This window comes from Andrographis paniculata, unplaced genomic scaffold (assembly GCF_009805555.1).
Source record: "Andrographis paniculata isolate CXL003 unplaced genomic scaffold, ASM980555v1 Contig32END, whole genome shotgun sequence".
NCBI classification, from domain to species: domain Eukaryota; kingdom Viridiplantae; phylum Streptophyta; class Magnoliopsida; order Lamiales; family Acanthaceae; genus Andrographis; species Andrographis paniculata.
Window position 1 is genome coordinate 3028720 of NW_026137565.1, and position 22325 is coordinate 3051044.

The 22325-nt window shown below is 29.6% G+C and overlaps 3 protein-coding genes across 3 annotated transcripts; 2 read left to right on the forward strand and 1 right to left on the reverse strand.

Moving 5' to 3' along the window:
- Positions 1-4802: 4802 nt before the first annotated feature.
- Positions 4803-6302, forward strand: LOC127247826 (transcription factor MYB13-like). Its single transcript, XM_051269858.1, has 3 exons — positions 4803-4975; positions 5062-5191; positions 5310-6302. Exons 1-3 carry the CDS (start codon positions 4837-4839, stop codon positions 6076-6078), a joined length of 1038 nt encoding a protein of 345 aa, XP_051125815.1. The 5' UTR covers positions 4803-4836; the 3' UTR covers positions 6079-6302.
- A 3289-nt stretch (positions 6303-9591) lies between these two features.
- Positions 9592-11019, forward strand: LOC127247840 (flavanone 3-dioxygenase 2-like). The gene is made up of 3 exons (XM_051269882.1): positions 9592-9948; positions 10016-10251; positions 10343-11019. The coding sequence occupies exons 1-3, from the start codon at positions 9640-9642 to the stop codon at positions 10908-10910; spliced, it is 1113 nt and encodes a 370-aa protein (XP_051125839.1). The 5' UTR covers positions 9592-9639; the 3' UTR covers positions 10911-11019.
- Positions 11020-19827: 8808 nt separating this feature from the next.
- Positions 19828-20853, reverse strand: LOC127247366 (transcription factor MYB41-like). The gene is made up of 2 exons (XM_051269196.1): positions 20721-20853; positions 19828-20645 (listed from the first exon to the last, which is right to left on the reverse strand). Exons 1-2 carry the CDS (start codon positions 20851-20853, stop codon positions 19828-19830), a joined length of 951 nt encoding a protein of 316 aa, XP_051125153.1.
- Positions 20854-22325: the final 1472 nt, after the last annotated feature.

Below are 22325 nucleotides of genomic sequence, written 5' to 3' on the forward strand. Positions count from 1 at the left end.
ACTGCAGGGTTGCTTTGAGAAAGAGCTTTTCTTTTTGCGGGATAAAATTTACTATCTTTATCGTGCATTTAAGTTATTTTAATGGTCTGTTCTTTTATATTTTACATAATTCTCGATTGAAAAAAAATATAATTGTCCATACTTTTTAATAAAAATATAATAATTTTCTCTTATAAAATATCTAAAAATAATAATGAATATTTTAATATCACTTTGACAATTCTTTATAAATAATAACTAAAAACTCTTTTGATTTGAAGATTCTTTGTTGTGGTTTTTATTATACTAATATCAAATTACACCTATAATTGAAATTCATACTCCCTAGGTCCTAAATCAAAAGAGCTATTTGGAGTTTTGTAATAAATTAAAAAATAATAGTATTTTATTAGTTAGTAGAAGTGTGTAAGAGTTTTTAATATTTTTGTTATTGACTTTATGTATAAAATAATTGTATATGTAATATTACGCTTGTAATTTGAGTAAAATTAAGAGTATTTTGGTATTAAAGTATGACTAATATTTCTTTTTTAAATAGAAACGAAATACTTTGGAGTGAGACAAACAAAAATAATAAAAATAATAGTTTGAATTAAGATAGAGAGATTATTATTATTATTATTATTATTATTATTATTATTATTGTTGTTGTTGTTGTTATTATGAGTGATAATAATAATGTTAACTGAAAAAAATAGTTATTAATTATATAAAAAATATTAATATAAATTTATATTTTTTTATATGTATATAATTCATAAATATAATTGTCTATTGCAATTTTTTATTTATATTTAATTTAAGTTTAACTTATTTTATTATACAATATATTAATATTTTTGTTAACATTTTTTGTACACTATATTACTTTATTTTATTATACAATATATTAATTTTGTATATATGTATATAATTCATAAATATAATTGTCTATTACAATTTTTATTTATATTTAATTTATGTTTAAAATTATTTTATTATACAATATATTAATTTCGTGAAACAATACGTGGATTTTGGGCAATTTAGCTTATAAAATTTAATTTTATATAAAATGATATCTATATTATATACTCCTTCCGTCTCGTATATGACGATGTCTTTAGTTAGAGACACGGTTATTTAAATAGTATAGATTAGTAACTTATAAATAATAAGTTATTATTTTATTATTTTTTATATAAATAGTATTGCTGGTATTTTAATTTTTTCTAGCATTATATGTCAATAAAATATATACAATATGAATCTCATTTTGTAGATAATAAAATTTATATATACAAATAAATTAATATATATATTTATTTATAATTAACTTAAACTAATTTTACAAAAAATAAAGATTTTTAATTTAGATAAAAATATTTATTTATTTAGAAAAAATAGAAATAAAAGGGGTTTTAGTGGATCCTAGTGGTAAGATATTAGAAATTTAATTAAATTGATTTATATTTGTTAAATATATTTAAAATAAATAAATATACTAAAAATAGAAAAAAGTTGCTTTTTTTTTTGTGATAAACAAAAAAGAAAAATGAGTGATAGAGGGAAAAATGGAGTATGTTTTATTTGAAAATAAATTCTAAAATATTTTAAATACATACTTTAAATTTCTTTTAATTATATATATTAACCTATATATAAAATATTAATTAAATAAATTAATTTTGCTGAAAAGAATTCCCACCAAGTATCCAATTTCCACCAAGGATCCAATACAAATAGAGGTCCTCATTTTATTTGTACATGTAATAATACATATGCATATTCATAGAGATTTTTATAAGTAAGGTCTATTTTAAATTTATAAGTAAGCTTATATATATATTATAATTTATGTAGTAATATTATTTATGAAATATAAATTTTAATATTAACTGATAAAATTACTAATTTATAAAATTAATTATTACTACCATAAATGAAGAGTAAACACTAAGTCACTATCTTTAATTTGTAAGTTATAATCTAGCTTTTTTTCATATTATTTTAAAATACAATCAATTTTATTATTTTGTTTCAAATTTATATTAGTATTTCCGATTTTGATTCTAAAATTTAATATTCTAAATTAATAAATCAAAAGTCAGAATCGGACCTGTTTGCAATGCAACTTTTTCAATAATATTCTTGTATGGACAACAATCTCTCTAAATATGCATATGTAATCAATAGGAATGTCAAAAATGTTCAGCTTGAAATTTTGGACAACCAAATTAAAATAAATAAATAAATAAAAATCTAATTGATGTAAGTCGGTACTAAATTGAAATTTAGCAACGACGACCCACCACTCGATTTATATATTTATATATATATATATATACTCAGGTAAGGTGTGTGAACATATATAATAATAATTAAATATATAATGCATATATATATATATATAAAGAATTAGGGTATGTTTCTTCTGTGAAAAAAAAGAAAAAAATTATTTTTTTCGAAAAACGCAGAGTTCAAATAATAAAATATGGACAAATTCGACTAAAGAATTCATTAGTGGGTTCCAACAGCGGTATGAACCCCGGCCGAACTAGATCCAACAGACAAGTCACATTAAACGAACCGTATGTGACATGTGACCTGAAGCGTTAGGGGCTTGACCCCATGACCTCACGGTCAGACATCTAACTCCGTCTACCAATTTAGTGCTATATTGCATGAGGACCAAGTCGTCCTACCTGCAAAAGTAGTCTTATGATTGATTTAATTTGATATTCTTTTTAATTTCTCTGGATTTTTTAAAAAAACTGATCAACTAGCTAGGTGGACCAATGCAGTAATCGTATTTAAACTTAACTAACATATATAGAAGATTCATTATCAGAATATCCAATATTACATTAGATTTATTTAAAAGATAAACCACTATACATCACATAATATTTGTTTTATTATCGAATGAATTGAGGAGTTGAGGCCGCGTAGACTTAATCAATAATATGGTTGATTACTAATTGGTAGGAAACACCACAAATCTGTATGTATTTGCTAGAGCGGTAAACGAGCCGAACAGAGTCGAGCTTGTCATGTTTGAGCTCAGTTCGTTAGGAACTTGAGTTCGGCTCGTGTTCGTTTATTAAAAGATACGAGCTGAAATTTTTGTTTGAGCTCGGCTCGTTTAACAATTTTTTTGTTCGTGTTTGGTTCGGCTCAGTTTGTTAAGAGAAATTTTATTTAATTTTTTTAAAAAATTTAAATTTAGTTAATTATAATTATAATTTTTTTATTAATAAATTTAAATAAAAAAGAATGAAATATAATATTTATAAATATATATTTATTAAATATAAAATTATAAATTTAATTTTTATAATAAATACTATCGAACATTCGCGAACAAGCTCGAGCTCGTTCGTAAACATAGCGAGCCAAAATTTATGTTCGTGTTAGGCTCGTTTAGCTTAACGAACGAGCTCTTAGTGAGTTCAAACGAGCCGAACTGAACTGAGCTCGCAAACTGTTTATTTGTTTATTTATTTAACAGCTCTAATATTTTCAAATAAGTATTTCATGAAAATACTAAAATATTTTGGATACTATATATGGTCAATAAAACAGTAAGAAGTGGACAAGGCAGCTGTATTATCAGATAAAAAATAAATGCACACACTGTTGTGTAAGTCAAAAACCGGTCCGTAAGGGATGACCTAGTGGTGGTGTAGGGTTGGACGTATAACCGTAAGGTCATGGGTTCAAACCCCGACGCTTCAGGTCACCTTTAAAAATAAAAAAGTTTTGTAGACTTTTGAAAACAACCAAAACTTTGGTATTTAATGTGACAGTTACATAAAATCAAAATAGTACTTAAGCTAATTAATTAAATAAATAAATAAAAAAAAAAAACTCAAACTATAAGTCTATAACTATAAGATAAAAATAAACCTAGAGTTTAATTTTGAAACTTAAAAAAAAAAAAAAAAAAAAAACAAACCAACCTGTGGTATTTAATATGATGTTTTACTAAGAAAAAATATATTTGGTGTGAATTTTTCTAAGAAGTTACATTTTGATGAATAACACTAAAAATTTCAAAAATATTTTTGCGAGTTTGTATTTGGTGATATTTGTACATAGTATTTGTTTGATTTTATTTTGAGTTTGATAGTACAAAATTGAATTTTTTATTTGAATGTTCCACATTTATTTTTATTTTCTTTAGTAGTTAAAAAAATACCATTAATTCTATTTTATTTTATCTAAAAAAGTTAAAATTTCAATTTTTCTCTATGTTTTTTTATTTTTTATTTTTTAAATCAGTATGGTAAAATAAATTCACAATTGGACAATAGAAGAAGAGTATTTTGACAAGGACTAGGTGGGGAAGAAAGATTTATTAGGATGATGAACTGTTTGTTTGTTCGGGGATTGAACTTAAATATATTATTTATTACATTTTTTTCATCCAAAAATATTAAATCAAATATTTATTTTTTATATTATACTAAAAATTAATTTTAGATTAAAAACATCACATTAATACCTATTTATATCACATCGTACAACTATTAAACTTCAAAACTTTGACTATTCAAATCTCAACTCAAAATCTCATCCTTAAAACAAATACACCTTTAAGAATGTTTGGAAATAGAGAGATAAAAAGTAAATCGATTTGGTTCATATCGTACGGGCCAAACATGGGGTTGGTTGCAGAGCAAGACAAAATTGTTCTGGTCAGAGTCATCCACATAGATAGATACACATATACATATATATATATATTAATTCGTGTAGAAGATCTCCCTATATCTCTCTCTATATATATATTGGTATATTGGTAATAAGATCGATCGGACTTAGCTTTTTAGAGAGAGAAAGAGTTTGGTAGGGATGGTGAAGGCTGGTTCATACGACAGTATAAGCGGGATGAAGAAGGGGGCCTGGAGTGCTGACGAGGATGCCAAGCTAAAAGACCACATCACCAAATTCGGCCACCCCCCCAACTGGCGTCACCTCCCCCTCCTCGCCGGTCGGTATCTTTAATTCTCCATCTCTATCTATATCTATATATCTGTATCTATATCTATATGATGTGTATGTAATAATAAATTGCAGGTCTGTCAAGATGCGGCAAGAGTTGCAGACTTCGATGGGAGAATTACCTGAAACCAGGCCTCCGCCATGGAAGCTTCACCAAATTTGAAGAGGATCTAATCCTGGAATTACATGCCAAAATTGGAAACAAGTTCGATCGCCATATATATATATATATCCACCCACCCATCCAGCTCGTTTTACTATAGCTCATCGTCAATTAATTTAATGCTTGTGGTGATCCATTCGATGTACCCACTGCACTGCAGGTGGGCAGCCATGGCTGCCATGCTTGACGGGAGGACTGACCATGCCATCAAGAACCACTGGAACGCCCACCTGAAGAAGAAGAAGAACAAGAACACGAAGAAGACGACAAGAAAGAGTAAGATTAAGCGCAGCCAATCGCCATCGACTGCCCTAATTAGTCCGCCTCAAGATCAAATTCACTTTCCCCAAAATCCTAAAAACGAAAAGGAGACTATAATCTTGGACGAACTCAATTCATCAGATCTGGTTCCATTAGTGAACGATTTGCAGATTCAGGATCTCAACGACGACGACTTAGGTTTTCTTGCAGCTGCAAATTGTCACTCTTCGATGCTGGAATTGGAAGAAAGATTCTCACCTGAGGTGAATTATTTAGGTATCCCTGAAATTGATCATGATCTGGACCAGCTGCTTCCAATTTTCAGCTCATACGATCAGCTACTTTGCACTGATGATCCTCATCATATCTCTGCACTGCTCATCAACAACAATGGCAGCTACACTTGTATAGAACACGATCCTTCTTATAATCAATTGGAGCAGCTGCAAGAAAATTGCTTAGATTTGTATGGAGAACTATACCAGACTCCAAACTCGGACATTATTAATGTCGACGAGTCCGATTGCTTGGCCGCCGGGAGGTGTCCGGCGATGTCGACTACTAATGCTCTTGAAGAAGGAGAGGAGATCATCAGTTCCATGTTTCTTGCTAATTCCTTTGGTGAAGAGGAGGATATGATCTATGGCCGATCTGTGTGGTATCCTTGAATACAATAAAGATTTTGGACAAATCAAATTAAATTTTGAGGTATATTTGCATGTATGTGTATAGGGTTCATTGTATTGTATTTGATGCTTTTAGGGTGTGTTTGTTGAGAGATTGGATTTTGAGTTGGGATTTGAATAGCAAAAATTTTGAATTGTAATAGTTGTATGATGTAATATAAATAATTGGTGTATTTGATTAATGGTTCAAATTGTAGTTGAAAGTTGAATTGACAAAAAAATATACTCCCTCCGTTCCATTGAAAGGTTACCATTTTTCATTTTCGTCTGTCTCAAAACAAGGTTTCCTTTCCTAATTTAGTAATTGTACTATTTAACTAACCGTAATAAATTTTCTTCCAACTTACAATATATTATTACAATGCCATTACTTTTATATTACACTATACTAATAACAGTATTTTTGTCTTTTTTAAGCAAATGCCACTCTTTCACCGGGATAGAGGGAGTATATATATTTAATTAATATTATACATTATTTATAATATATATTTATAAAAAAATTAAAATATATGTACACATTTCAATAAAATATATACAATATAGATATAAAATAAAAAATAGAATTTTATATAATACAAATAATAATAAAAATAAAAACAAACATTTATACATATTAACATAAAATGGATTTTATATATATAAAAAAAAATCACTAGTTTGAAATGTATATAAATATATATTTTTATTAAACTGAGATAAAAATAAAAAAATATTGATAAGTCCATATATAATTAGAGTGTGTTCCTTTTATAAAAACAAAAAAATATATTTTTTTAAAAAAATTAATATATTATACATATTTAATTTTTTTTTTTAATATTATATACTTAATTATCTATTCTTTATAAAAAAAAAAATATTTGTATCTTAAGACAAAGATACCCTTAATATTTGAGAATAAACGGACTTTAATTAGGCTTTAGAGTTGGGTTTTAAATAGTAATTAATCTTTTGAATTATAGTAGATTTATTGTTTGATATAATATAAATATAGTGATATGATATGTTAAATATAAATTATAAAAAATAGTAAATAAAAAAAAATATTTAATTTGATATTTTAAATAAAAATTAAAATATTAAAAACCTAAAACAACTCATGACAGCCAATCGCTAGTTAGTAATTTATTTTTAAACATTTTTTTCTTTTTCATATCCTTTTATTTAATTAGTTTGTTTCTATAGATTATTTTAAAATGCAAATTAAAAGAGGAAAGTCTATTGTGCTTGCTTTCAATATAAGCTAGCTCCAATAAAAAAAAAATATATTTGTTTACAAAATATCTAAAATCAAATAAGGATTTTAATAATATTGTTACAATTTTATATAATTAGCATAAAAATACAAAAAATTTATAAACACAAAGAATTCGAGCTTTGATTATGTTTGGTTGTGTTTTCGTGTGTTTTTAGAATAATAAATTTCTGAATTCAAATAATAATTTAATCTCGTATAAATATTGGTTTGACTTGACATTGTGAATGAAAAGTATTTTTAAATGGACTGAATTAAATATAAAATTCATATAGGATATAACTTTTTAGTGAAAAAATTACTATAAATTAAGAGTAAATATATAACCAAACAAATCCTATGCATAATAAAAAAATAAAATAAATAATAAAAAAAAATAAGATCTTGTACATTTCAATTAGAAACAATACAAAATAATTTGGGATGGAGACATTTTAATATTTTTTAAAATATATTTAAGGGTAAATTATATAAAACCTCTTGTATTTAGTTAAAATGCACAAAATTCTCTGTGTTTTATTTATTGCGTGAAACCCCCTTGTGTTTATGTAAAGTTTGCATGAAACACCTCTAAATAAATACATAAATTACGCAAGTTTTATACAAATAAAAAACGCAAAATATCTTAAATAATTTTTTTGCATTAAATAAATAAATAAATAATTTATTAATCCTTCATTTTATAGTTTTTGGAGACAAATTGTTGTCCCATTTTTATAAAAATTATAAAAATAAATTATTGATCAATTATTTATTTATTTATTTTATTCAAAAAAATTATTTAAGATATATTACGTTTTTTATTTGTATAAAACTTACGTAATTTAGGTCTTTATTTCGAATTAAACATCCGTTTTGGACAATGACGGTGGTACATGCAAACTTTCCATTAACGCAAATGGATTTCATGCAATAAATAAAACACAAGGTGTTATGTAATTTACTCTTTATTTAAATAGTAAATAATTGAGAAGTAAAACAAAATTTTGATATGTTCTTGGGACAATAAATTTTGACACATTTTTCTATCAATGTTATAAAAAATATGCTAAAATAAATATTTTTTTTAAAAAAAAAGGGACAAAAATAAACACGTTGAAAATAACATAATGTTACAAATCTCTAATCAAAATAGCGCATGAGATCAGCAAATTTAATTTCAACTGAATACACTGCAAGAAATTATCAATTTTGTAACGAAGTTTTTTCGTTACTAATGATATTAGAGACGGAATTAGAGATGGAATTACGTTAGCTACGTGAACTTTAGTAACGGAATTCCGTTACAAATATACTATTTTCTTGCAGTGATGTACAGTTCAAATTTAATCTATATAATTACAATAATTATATTATTTAATCAATTCAATTAATATAATTAAGTTTTAAGTGATCACCCACAGGTTCGGCACCTGATATGATCCTATCGAAATAATTACTTTTATGGCATAATTGGAATGGGCCCTCTAAAGCCCAAAACTGCATATAAAAATTTGCCTTCTTTGTGTTGCATCGTGCATCTTTTGCCCTAACAAATATTTCCATGGCATTGATGAATGTATATATATACATAACATATATTTATTTCGTACAATTTCTATTGTACTAAAATCTATTTATTCGATTTTTTTAACTAATTATTATTATTATTTTTTTCTTATGAATGAACAAATTTATTTTTTATGATAAAATAGAAATTAAAAATATATATATATAATAAAGAGTAAAAAGATAAAATATATGTTTAAAAGGAAAATAGAACAATATTGTTTGTGGATAGGATTATAATACTCCCTCCGGCTAGAAAGTGTACATATTTTTATTTTGGGACGTTCAATTACAAAGTAAACATTTCATTAAATACCTCTTTTTTTCTTTTTCACAAATACCTTTAGTTTTTGTCATTTTACTATTTTTAACTGCCCACTAGAACTAGGACTAGGAAGGAGGGAGGGAATATTTATTTTACATTATATATATAAAGTTTATCATTGTTTATATATAGAAAACGAATTTAAGTGATACGAATAAATACAACAACGTCGACGAAGATGATGCGACTAAAAAACAAAAGCAGTTTGTCTTATTAGCGTGCATGCAAATCAAATGCCAGCTGGCGGGTCGCCACGTCTCACCTCAATTCCATGCAGACACGTATTTCGTCCACCCCACCCCACCGCAAACACCACCCCACCAATTACTATAATTAATTGAGCTTCAAGAAGAACATAAAAAGAAGAAGAAGAACAAGTAAGTACACCACGGAAACCTACCATCAGCACAACATGATTATGAATCCAAATCAAAACGATCATACCACTCTCATTCCATCTGCATCTGAATTTAAATCTGAATCTGAATGTGAGGACGACAATAAGTACCAGAAAGGCGTCAAGCATTTACTCGATTCTACGCCGGAGAGAAAGATGAAGAAGCTCCCCCGCGAATTCGTGCTTCCGCTGCCACCCCGGCCCACCGCCACCGCCGATCTCGATATTCCTCTCGTCGACCTCGCCGGACTCACCCAACCCCACTCAAGAATCTCCGCCGTCGAAGCCATCAGCTCCGCCTGCGCTACCTGGGGATTCTTTAGGGTACCCACTCATCTCAGTTTTCAATAATTTGGTACTAGGAAGAAATGAAATGAATGAACAATTGCAGATTGTGAATCACGGGATTGAGGTGGGAATGATGTCGGAAATGATGAAAGCCGTCGAAGAATTCTTTGATCTGAGTGTGGAAGAGAAAATGAAATATGCATCTGATGATGTAATGAGCCCAGTGAGATTTGGGACAAGCCTCAACACCTCCAAGAAACACTCCCGACATTGGAGAGACTTTCTCAGACACTACGGTCATCCTCTCCACATATCCCCTCAAAACCCCCCAAATTACAGGCCAGCACTTCACTCCTCATTACAAATATACATATACATATATGTACGTATATTCTGATTACTATTATTATTATATTTATTTATTGGTTAGAATTGTGAGCAAGGAGTATCTGGAGCGGCTGTGGGAGCTAGCGGGGGGGCTGGCGGGGGCAATTTCGGAGGGGCTAGGGCTGCCCGCGGGCTACATCGAGGACACGCTGATCGGGGACGGGCTGCAAATCATTGCCGCCAATTACTACCCGCCCTGCCCGGAGCCCGACAAGGCGCTGGGGCTGGCGGCGCACTCCGATCACGGCGCAATCACAATTCTGATGGACAACGGCGTGGAGGGGTTGGAGGTGAAGCACGACGGCGCGTGGATCCCGGTGCCCCACGCGCCGGGGACTTTCGTGGTGAATGTCGGGGACTGCCTGGAGGTTCTGACGAATGGCAAGTACAGGAGCGTGGAGCACCGGGCGACGGTGAACGCGGAGAGGACGAGGATCTCGGTGGCGGTGGCGCGTGGGCCAAATTTGTCGACGTGGATAAGGCCGGCGGAGGCGCTGGCGGAATGTGGAGCAGGGTGCAGGTATCGGCCCACATTGTACAGTGAGTATCTGAGGCTGCAGCAGAGCTCCACCACCCGGGGAAAAACCGCCCTCCACGCCATTTCAATGTAGATAGGACCACTGCACCACAAACCTGTATAATTATATATGTATATATATATGTATGTGTATATATATTCCTTGCTTTTGCAATTAAGGAGATGATCTTCATGAACTTGCATGTGTGTTTCTTTTGATTGTGTTTAAAAGAAAAATTAGTTTGTATTTGACATTAAATTAAAAAAAAATAGCATTTTTTTTAAAAAAAAAAATACAGACTTCAAATTAAAAGAAATTTTATTAAAAAACCACACATTAATTAATTAATTAAATGGGTGAAGTAGGGTCCAGGTAGGTGCTACTATTCTGAATTAATTTCGAGATTTCAGTAGAAATAACGTGGACAAAGATGTCGTTTAATTTGCATCCTGATTAAAATATTAATTTTATAATTATATTAATGTCCATTAAATTAAAGAATACAAATATAGAATATATAAATACATATAATTTTTCTACATCACGAAAAATTATTTCACACTAAAATTAATATCTTTTACACTTTATTGATTCATTCCAAATATATGTATAATAAAATATAATTATACAATGCTATGGATCAAAATAAAAAACAATCCAATAAAATTGAATACCGTGTGAGCAAATATTATACTCCTTCCCTCTATGGAGCTTTAGCATTATATTTATTTTTTAAACGTGAATTAAGAAATATTAGTATTTTAATAGCATAGTTAAATATAATAGCAGTAGAGTTCTTATTACTAAAAAAACTGTATACATTTGAATTGGAAAAAAAAATATATATATATAAACGTTAATAATGGACGAATGTGTATTAATTTTTTTTTTTAATCTTGGCAATCTTTTTTCCCCAAATGTTGAAACGATTTTATATTATATCATGTACTAATTATCGTAATAACATATTTAAAACTAGCACACATTATTTTTATTTTTATTATTATTAGGTTTTTATGACACGAAAATTAAAAAACGCTATTCTTTGAATGTACTTTGATAAACTCTCAGCCTACGCTATTCTTTGAATGTACTTTGGATAAACTCTCGACCTAAGCTAGTAGCTTGAAACCTAAATAGATAGACTCAAAAATCTTCTCAACTATCAAGAATGCAAAGAAACAATATATATACATCAATTTTTGAAATGTTTTTATATATTTTTATGAATATATATATATCATGTTTTCTGGCTACAAAAATAAAGATGCAGAAGCCAATATTAATTTTTTTTATGATGATTTTTATAAATTATAATTTAATATAAATAAATAACAAAACTCAATTCATATTCATATTTTGGAAATCCTACAATAGCTAAATATAATTCAATATATATATATATATATTTCCTTTAATTTAGGGGATTTTTGTTTTTTTTTTTTATTTTTTTTATCTACTCTTCATATCTAGCAAAAATTAAGGGACATTAATGTGGGTTTCTAGTTTAGTCATATCTTTATTTTCTCAAAAATTAAAATTTTTAAAATTGAATAAATAGGTGATTTCAAAATATTAGCTAAAAAATTCGATATAATATATTGTGTTCAATTAGTGACCATATTTTTGTACTAAATAAAACATATTACGATATTGTATACAACCAATATCATTTATTCGTAAAAATAACTATGATTGAATAAATGCAATCTTTTCAAGTCTCGATAATGCGTACATAGGCAACCTACGATTTCTTCACAAACATATATAATGATCATTTATTTTACATATGACAATATACATTTACAATATGAACATCATATTAATACCCTGAATACATCATATTTTATTGCATTATACATTATTCCATTGTAGGCCAATATGGTCGATCTAGTGAAAGATTGAGTTTATCCTTAAAAACAAGAGGAAGTTACAAGGGAGAAATCTGTAGAACTATGCTAAATAGAAATAATATTATTTTCTATTTGGCATATGGACAAACCTACATTTTTGTGCTCGTTGTCAGTGTAGCACAAAAAAATAATTGTCTTTTTGTTGTTGCAGATTGGTTTAAACGTTTGTTGCATAGTCATTTTGTCTTATTCCATCTGATGCTTTGAAGAGACAAAATAAATGGTTTAAGATGTTCAAACCGATGTCAAGTGTGCAGAAAAAAATCATATGCCATATTGGTGCAAATGGAAAAGAATGACATAATTTTCCATAACAATGTGGTTGTTTAATCGGTCTGGGACAAAATTGTTGATGAGTTTGTGTGTTGAAAGTTTAATTTTATAGAGAGTGAAATAACATTCGTGATCTCAACTTTGTCTCACACATTCTTCATATTCTAAACAAGTTTTTATTATTCAAATCGTTGGAGAATTATCAAAGGAAGAAGTTTATGCAGATCCAATCGGAGTTGGCAACCAACTTTTGAGCTTCATTACTCTCAGCTTCGGGAACATTGTTGGTGTTATTAAGGTCTATTAACGGCTAGTTATCAATGCAGTGTTTGCACGATAAGGTAAGAAAGAGAAAATAAATTGAAGAAGTGTTTGGTTGTTGAGTGATGTCATCAGTATAAATTATAGTAAATTTACTTTTGAATTTATATCCCCTAAATATAGGTTGGTTATAACCAAATTGGATCAACAAACTATTGTGCCATTTATTATTTTGATGCATCAACATTTATTTAGTTGACACTATGTTGCCGTTTTTGTGAGTTTATTATGTTATAATTGTTTTTTTTCTTCAAGTGTGGTTCGTTACACCTCTGTGCATTTACTCGGGGGGTTGGCCCCTATCTGGTAGCTCATGAGAGTTGTATGAACCCTATTTTCCAACATCTGATCAAAGAGTGCACTATGATCTCCAAGTAGATGAACTCACAGTTCATAATGAGTAGATAAGGTAGTTTTATAACCAGACTTCCCTTGTTCGATAGCTTTAACTATAGGTAGTAGAAGAATAAAATGAAAGCTTTTCTGATGTTCCAAGAAGATGACTTTTGGAAAACTATTGAGTATAAATTGTCTCAACCCATAAACACAATCCAAAGTGAAGGAAATGTTCCTACTGTGCTGCAAAAGCCGAAACGAGAATGAAGTACAGAAAAAAAAAAAAAAAAAAAAAAAGAGTTGCTGATATTGGAAATTAAAAATTCATTAACTCCATCTTCAATGTTGTCGATGAGAATCAATTCAACTTGATATCTAACTGAAAAATTGCTAAAGAAACAGGGTATATTGTGAAAAATGCATTTAAAGGCTATGCTAAAGTCCGTGAAACTAAACTGCAACGTGTACAACCATGTTTGGATCTTTAAAATGACCGAGTATGAAATTATTGTATAAAATTATAACAAATTCAAAGATGTTTTTAATCAAGTTTATGCTCCGAAAATGCAATATGGTGAATATAAGAAGGTAAGAAAGATGTTTAGAACAGTCAAGAAAAATTTCAAATTCAAACTAACTACTTTGAAGAATTTGAAAAACTAAAGACCATAACTCTTGATGGTTTGAATGGTATTCTAATTACTTATGAGATAAATCATATTGAGGATGAAGTTTCGAAAGGCATTACCCTATTTGCTGAGGACATGCAGTTGGTTGAATCAAACGATGAGATATTACTTCTCAGCAAAAAACTATGTTGGATGATGAGTGAGAAGAGAGTTGCCAAACATAGCTATGAAAAATTTCAAAACATGAGTCAGCGTGATTCAAATATATTCATTTCACAACGAATGTATTCTGAAAACAGTTTAAGTTACAGTAAACCGAAAATATATTTCAATGGCGGATTCAAGAATAATTCACTATGTCTACAAAGCTTGAAACGGTACAGGAACCCACATTCTACGGATGTGATGGTGTTGAGCACATTAAGTCTGAGTGTGCAACAATAAGAAAAAAAAAAGAAAAAAAAAAGAGAAATGAACTTATTAAGCCACCTGGAGTGATACTAAGGATGAAGGCTCCGCTGAAGATAGAGAAATTCTGAAAATTATGATTCCGTGCTCTTCATGGAATACGTGGATGAACCCGATTAAAGTGAGGATGGTTCTACTATTGAAGCTCCTAAGGAATTCAGAGACATTGGTGTTGATGAATTAATTGAAACTTATGAAGATATAGTGGTTAAATAAAAAAAACAAACGTCGGTGAAAAACAAAAAGAAAAAAAAACTCTTGAACACCATCTATTGATTGAGAGGTCAAAAGGATAAGTTGGATGATAAGATTAAGCAATATAAGAAAAATATCTAGACAAAATCAATAGAATGTGATTTGAAGGCTAAAAATCTGAAATTAAAAGAAGATAATGACATATTTGGAAGGAAAATGAGAATTAGATAAAATTATTTTCATTGAAAAGCTCTTTAGAGATCACAAATGATTGAGTTTTTTTGAATCTTGTCAAAGTAAACTAGCAACATTTGTTCGTGATGGTCTTCTTGTTGATGTCAAAGTAAACTAGCAAAATTTGAATGTGATTTCATCAATGCTTTGATATATTTTAAACAAGGTCTTACTTTTCTTCGTCTTTTTCAGTATTTCATAATCTATTTTCATAATATCTCAAACATCAAGTGAATCCAATAAAGCTTCAATTTGTATTCTCCACATCCATAAGTTTTCTTTGGTTGATTTAGGTAAAATTGAAATTGAAGTGAACAATATATCATTTTGTATATTACTCTGATACCAAACTTTGTCGGAATTAAAAATATTTGTTAAAAGAAGAGTAAATGAAATAAAGATGTGTATACATCTAGAAATCTTATATTTTTTTCATCACTTAGAATTCAATTGATGCATACAACATTTATACAAGTAAATAGACTATTTTCAATTCACTTATTTAATGTAGTTATAAATGTTCAATACATTGTTACAATAAGATCAAACCGCCCATTTCCCAGGAAGATTGTTGCCGTAACTTCTTTCTTCGAATCATATTCCAGAACTGAGACAATCTTTTCGGATTCGCGTAGCCTACATTGAGATCAAAAAAAGGTTCTTTTGAAAAGCGAGTACCACTTCAATCGCCTCGGTTTAAGTCTGACGGGAATAATATTCTATAACTAGCAATTATTTTATTGTAAAATACGAGATCATCTCCCCCAAGATTTGCCATAAAGAGGTCCATTCCTTAAACTAATGTGCAACAGGGTTATAAACCACAAATAAAAGATATATCACTTAGACACATGATAAATTTGTAGTAATAATAATATTGTGTCAATGCAATAAATGTAAACTAAAACAAAATAATAAATGAAACAAACAGATTGTTGAACCACTTTGATTATAAAACTTACTTTTGGAGAATCTCAATTTAAGAGTCGTTCACTACAATTTATCACTAAATTTATAAAAACTTAAGACACCAACAAAGATGCAATACAAACTAGTCTTTCTCATATCACTTCTCACATCATCATGCGTAAAAAAAACCTAGTCATTACACCACAATAATAAGAACATAAATTATTTATTTATAGCTAAAACTAAAAATGTTTAGAACATATTCAAGGACTCTAAAAAAAAAAGAGAGAAATTCTCAAAATTTAAAGCAAAATCGCTTCAAATGCGTCATTTCTTCCTCCATTTTTTTAGGAATACTACAGTATTCCTAGAAATATGGAGGAACACTGTAGTATTCTTTAAAAATGGAGGAGAAATTTTTTTTATTATTACTTTTTGGTCCCCTATTTTTTTTTTATATTTTTTATTATTTTATAAATTATAAATTAGATGTAAATATTTCTATTACAATATATTTTAATATTAAAATATTAAATAATACTCTCCCGTTCCTTAACACTCTATCTATTTTTTCATTTTGATATGTCCCATAATAAAGTATTTATTTCATTTTTCAGTAACTGTACTATCTATTTAACATTATAAATACCTTTCAAATTTTAATAAGGTTAGATTAGTCTTTTTTTTTTTTTTACATGTATTACTACTATATCCCAATATAATACTAATATTCCTAAAACTCTGTGAAAAAAGTAAACGGATAGATAGATATAAGACGGAGGGAGTATGAAGTTTTCCTCCGTCTCAAAACAATAGTCTTATTTTACTATTTTCGTCTATCCCAAAATAATAATCTCAATTCTATTTTTGGTAACTACCTCTACACCTTTTTACAAAACGATTTTCACTTTTTCACAATAATTACATAAAATAGAGGTATTTAGTATTTTAGAAACACGTTTACATCAACTATCAATATAATATTATTATTCCTTAATATCCATGTCTATCCCAAATGTCCCTGTTGTTTTAGGACAGTGGAAGTATTATATTATAATTAAGAAAAAAAATATTATTGGGGTTTATATGTAAATAATAAAAGTTTATGTAATTGTGTAAAATAAAGAATATATATAGAATATTCTTTTTAGAGAAAAAATATAGTGTAGTTTGAGTAAAGTTAAATGCAAAGAAAAATTTGGAATTTTTTTATAAGAAAATAGAGTGCTCGATTGGAGATGACCTTATGAGTTAATTATCATATCCGATTGGACCTCTGAGCTTGTGGGAGTTATAAAACATCTTCAAAGCATAGAGATTGAGACAATAAAATTGAATGACTACAATTCTTCTTTCCAACTTGTCTCACACACCAATTTTACAAACAAAACATGTGTTCACTACAAACTTTGCAACATTAAAAACACTTTGTACAAAAAGGTTCCATCCGTTGTCTTTTGTAATAGTCATGCACAACCGTGACTACCCTATTCTATTTGTCATTTTGATATCCGACAGAGGATTCCTTATTTTTTTTTAATTTTTTTTATCTCAAAACTCGACTTCTAATGGAATGAGACAAAACCAAAACTACACCATTTTGTACACCCCACATGAGAACATTTTGTAACTTATGTCAAAATAGTATAGGAGTGTCTATATTAACAAATTTTTATCATTTTCTAATAAATAAAATAATTTATTATAAGTTTAAAGATTATCATTAATACAAGACAAGTTTAGATTAGAGCTGGCAAGAACTGACCCGACACGACAATCCGACACGACTCGACACGAAATAATTGAGTTCTGGTCAAAGATTTCAACCTGATTATGTATACGGGTTGACACGAACCCGACACGATAGTAAACGGGTCGGGTTAGGGTTGAGGCTCTCAACTCGAATCCGATACGACAACCCGATTATAATATATTATTATTAATTAATATATTTATTATATATGTAAAATAATCATATATTAATAATTTTCTCATAAATTAATTTAAACTAAGTTCAATTTTAAGTAATTCAACCTAATTTACGCTCAAACCAATAAAAACTAACATAACAAAACAACATAACAAAAAATTATTTAATTTGAATCAAGAAATTCAACTTAATTATGTATACGGGTCAACACGAGTCAACCCGAACCCGATATGATAATAAATGTGTTAACACGAACCCGACACGATAATAAACAGGTCGGGTTAAGATTGAATAATTTAACCCGTTTAAAATATTCAACCCGACACGAATCGACCTATTGCCGGCTCTAGTTTAGATGACATCAATATGGCCTCAAAAAAGATGATCAACCCTTGAGAAGAAAGCTTGCAATATTATTACAAGAAGTGAATAAAAATCTTTATGTATCACCAGTCAAAGTTTGCCAAATTATGGAATGAAAAAAGTGCACAGCACACGGATTATTAGGACAAAAATGCACTTTATTTATATTAGGACATGCCAATTATTATCATATGTTATATATACAGTAAATTGTAATGAAAACGAAAGGAAAATAAGGCATTAATTCACTTCCGTGGTCAAATTAAAACATATCCACCCTACCTAACCGCTTCATTTTTACACAAGCTACGGTTAACTTTTGATTACTTTCAATAAATCAACCATTACAAGTTGTATAATATAATATAATATAATATAATATATATATATAGTAGTATAAGAATATAATGTGTATCGTTTTTGCCCTGTCTATGAATATAATTTTTTTTATTAATTTATATTAAAAAAGTTAACAATATTGTGATTGTCATGAATAATTATTAATATTAGTTTAATAGGGTTTTAATTTATTTTAGAATATTCTGTAATATAATAAAATAAATTTAGAATAAAAGTAATACTTTCTCCTTCCCATATATTTTGAGTGTGTTATTGTAGATACGAGAATTTAGGTAAAGTATAATTAGTAGGTAATTAAAAAGTATATTAGTAGAAATAATTATTATTTAGTAAAAATAATTATAAATTAAGATTAAAATAAGTAAATAGTTTAATTAAGATTAAAAAATTATAAAATTTAAAACTTAAAATGTGATTAAAAAATAGATAATTATATTTCTAAAAAAAATAAATAAATTATATAAGACAGACGAAAATAAAAAATAAGAATAAATTATAGACTAATTTTTAAAATAATAACTTCAATATTATGCGTACTTCTATGTACGGGTATGTTTAGGATTGAGTGAGACAGTAAGCAAGTCAGGTGGCAGCAGCATTGATTGTGGCTGGCGGCATACACTTTTTGTGCCTTTAATTTGTCCCACCCATAAACTTTTAATTATAACGATTTGCCCCCTCCACATAATCAATATTCTTACTTAAATAATTACAGAGAGTCTCGCTACATGACTTAATTTAAAGACAGACACCTAGGACTTTAAAAAGGTCAAAATAATTTTCGTTTTAGAGGCCAAGTTTGCGAAACTGGAACACTTATCCAATTGCTAAGTAAAGAGTACAATAAAAATAAAAAAAAAAAAAAAAGAGCAATATAGAAAAGTAATTTAAATTAACTAAACGAAGTGAATTGGCTAACATATAATTTGTAAAATCGAAGCCTAGAACAGAAATATTTAAACAATATACATATATATGTGTCTGTGTATCGATGATCTACATAGATGTAGCAGGCGATCGATCGATCGATCTAAGGGAAACAAGAAGTGTAATTAAAAGAAAGTATTATAATGAATGAATTAATAATTAGGCAACATTAGATCATCGAAATCGAAGCCCTCTGGGATCTCAAACCTCCACAGATCATCGTTATCGTTGCCCCACAAAGCTGCAGCCAATTCTCTTTCATATTCATTTATCCCCACTGATGCAGCACATGTATTATTAGCGTTCATGGCAGCCGCCGCCTCCGCCGGCGGCGGAGGCGGGCTTGAGAGAGGCGTCGACAAAACCGAATCCAAGCTGAAATTGCTATTGCTGCTGCAACTGCAACTGCTGCTGCTGTTCATCGGCTGAAATCCGCCGCTAGAGTTTTGATCAGACAAGTCCGGGATGCAATTTTGAAGTAATTGGTGGTTCATCGATGTGTCCGCGGCGGTGCTGATCGGAAAATCGGCGACGGCGTCTTGTAACTGAGGAGGTGGTGGTGATGAAGATGATAATGGGGGGAACTGTGTTAGGGTTTGGGTTAGGGTTTGGGTTTGGGGTGAGAGGAGGGTGTTGAGTGTGAGGGCGGCGTGGTGGAGGCGGAGGAGGTGGGTGAAGAGGGTGGCGGTGGCGGCGGAATCAGGGCGGAGGCAGTGGCGGGGGGCGTGGGTGACGGGGTCGATCCCCATGCGGAGGAGGCGCTTACGTATGTGTGTGTTCCAGTAGTTCTTGATCTCGTTGTCGGTCCGGCCGGGGAGGCGGGCGGCGATGGCGGACCACTTGTTGCCGAGGAGGCTGTGGAGCTGGATGATGGTCTCCTCCTCCTCGAAGGAGAATCTTCCTCTCTTGATGTCCGGCCGGAGGTAGTTCGTCCACCGGAGCCGGCAGCTCTTCCCGCATCTCTCCAGCCCTACATGCATCAATCAATGAATTCAGATATATACATATACATACATATATGCATATGATTAATTTAATTAATTACCGGCATTCTTGGGGAGGGTCCTCCAGTTGCCAGGGCCGTTGGTCTGAATGTAGTTGATGAGCTTCATGTCCTCCTCCGGGGTCCATGGACCCTTCTTCATTCCACTTTTGTCACAGCAGGGCGATCTCCCCATTAATTACTTACTAAAATTAGTAATTCCAGTTGATTTAGAGAGGATGGAGAAGATGATTACAAGGCTGAGGTGCAGATGACAGGCAACAGAGAGGGAACCTGCTGTTATATATATATATAGATATAGAGAGAGAGAGAGAGAGAGAGAGAGGGAGGGGGGAAGAGAGAGGAAGAAGACACATGGAAGCAAGTCAACAAGATTTGGTGCCGCCCCCCTCTCTCATTTGATTCATTCATTCTGGATGGATAGCTAATTAGGATTACATATTTACATTACACTTACGTACGTCACCATAACATATTATTAACGTTAATTGCAATTTAATGTACTAATTATGACGCATATCATGAGGGAGCTATGGTTATGGACTAATTACCATTTTAAAATTATGCCTACATTACATACACACGGTTTCTAATTTAATTTGTCTCTCCGGTAATTTTGAAATTCTACATAAAAATTTATTAATATAACCAATCTTAATAAGGTTTATCAATTGTATGTATACACTATATGTGATGGGATTGAAAGCATCGTGACCGAGTGTGTTTCTTTTGATGAGTTTGAAAAAAAATTGATTTGAGTTTAGTATGAAAATAATGTTTGATGGATGTTTTAAGAGAAAAAAAAATATATTTTTTTCGAAAAATATAAAATTCAAATAGTAAAATTTGGGGAAACTCGATTAAAGAAACATATGCTTTGCATATATACAAGGGCTGACCTATTTATGGACAATCTTTTACTCAATCCAAAATTGAATATTACAATATATAGTTGATATTGCTACTGTAATTTATTAATATTTTTAAAAACACAACACCTCGAAGGTTCATATTATTTAGAAAATAAATAAATAATAAAAATTAATATTCCCTTATACTATTTTCTGATTTCTGTCACTGCAAATATACATATATATTATTACATCTGTCCCACGTACCGTGTCTGCTATACTGTAGACACAGTATTTTACGAGGGATGTAATTAATAGATAATTAAGAATATATTAGTGAAAATAATTATTCGATAATATAAATAATTATAAATTAAGATTAAGATAACTAATTAGTTTAATTAAAATTAAAAAAAAAATTAAAAAGTTTAAAATGAGATTAAAGTGTGTAATCATTTTCCGAAAAATGAAAGTGACATAGTATGTGGGACGAACAAAAACGGCAACGTAAACATGGTAGGTGGGACGGATGGAGTATATTCTATGGCTCTAAAACTACTTATTTGGAGAAGATATATATATATATATATCTACTTATTTATTTTAATTGTAGATTTTAATATTAGTGGATAATATTTTGTTATATGAAACTTATTCGGCCTTGAATGTATAAATTAATACTATAATGATATTAATGTAAATAAAAATGTATTTGTAATATGAATAAAAGTCCATATTTATTAAAAGAAAATTAGTAGTATTTAGTCTCACAAGGGATGACCTCCGTCCCATCTTA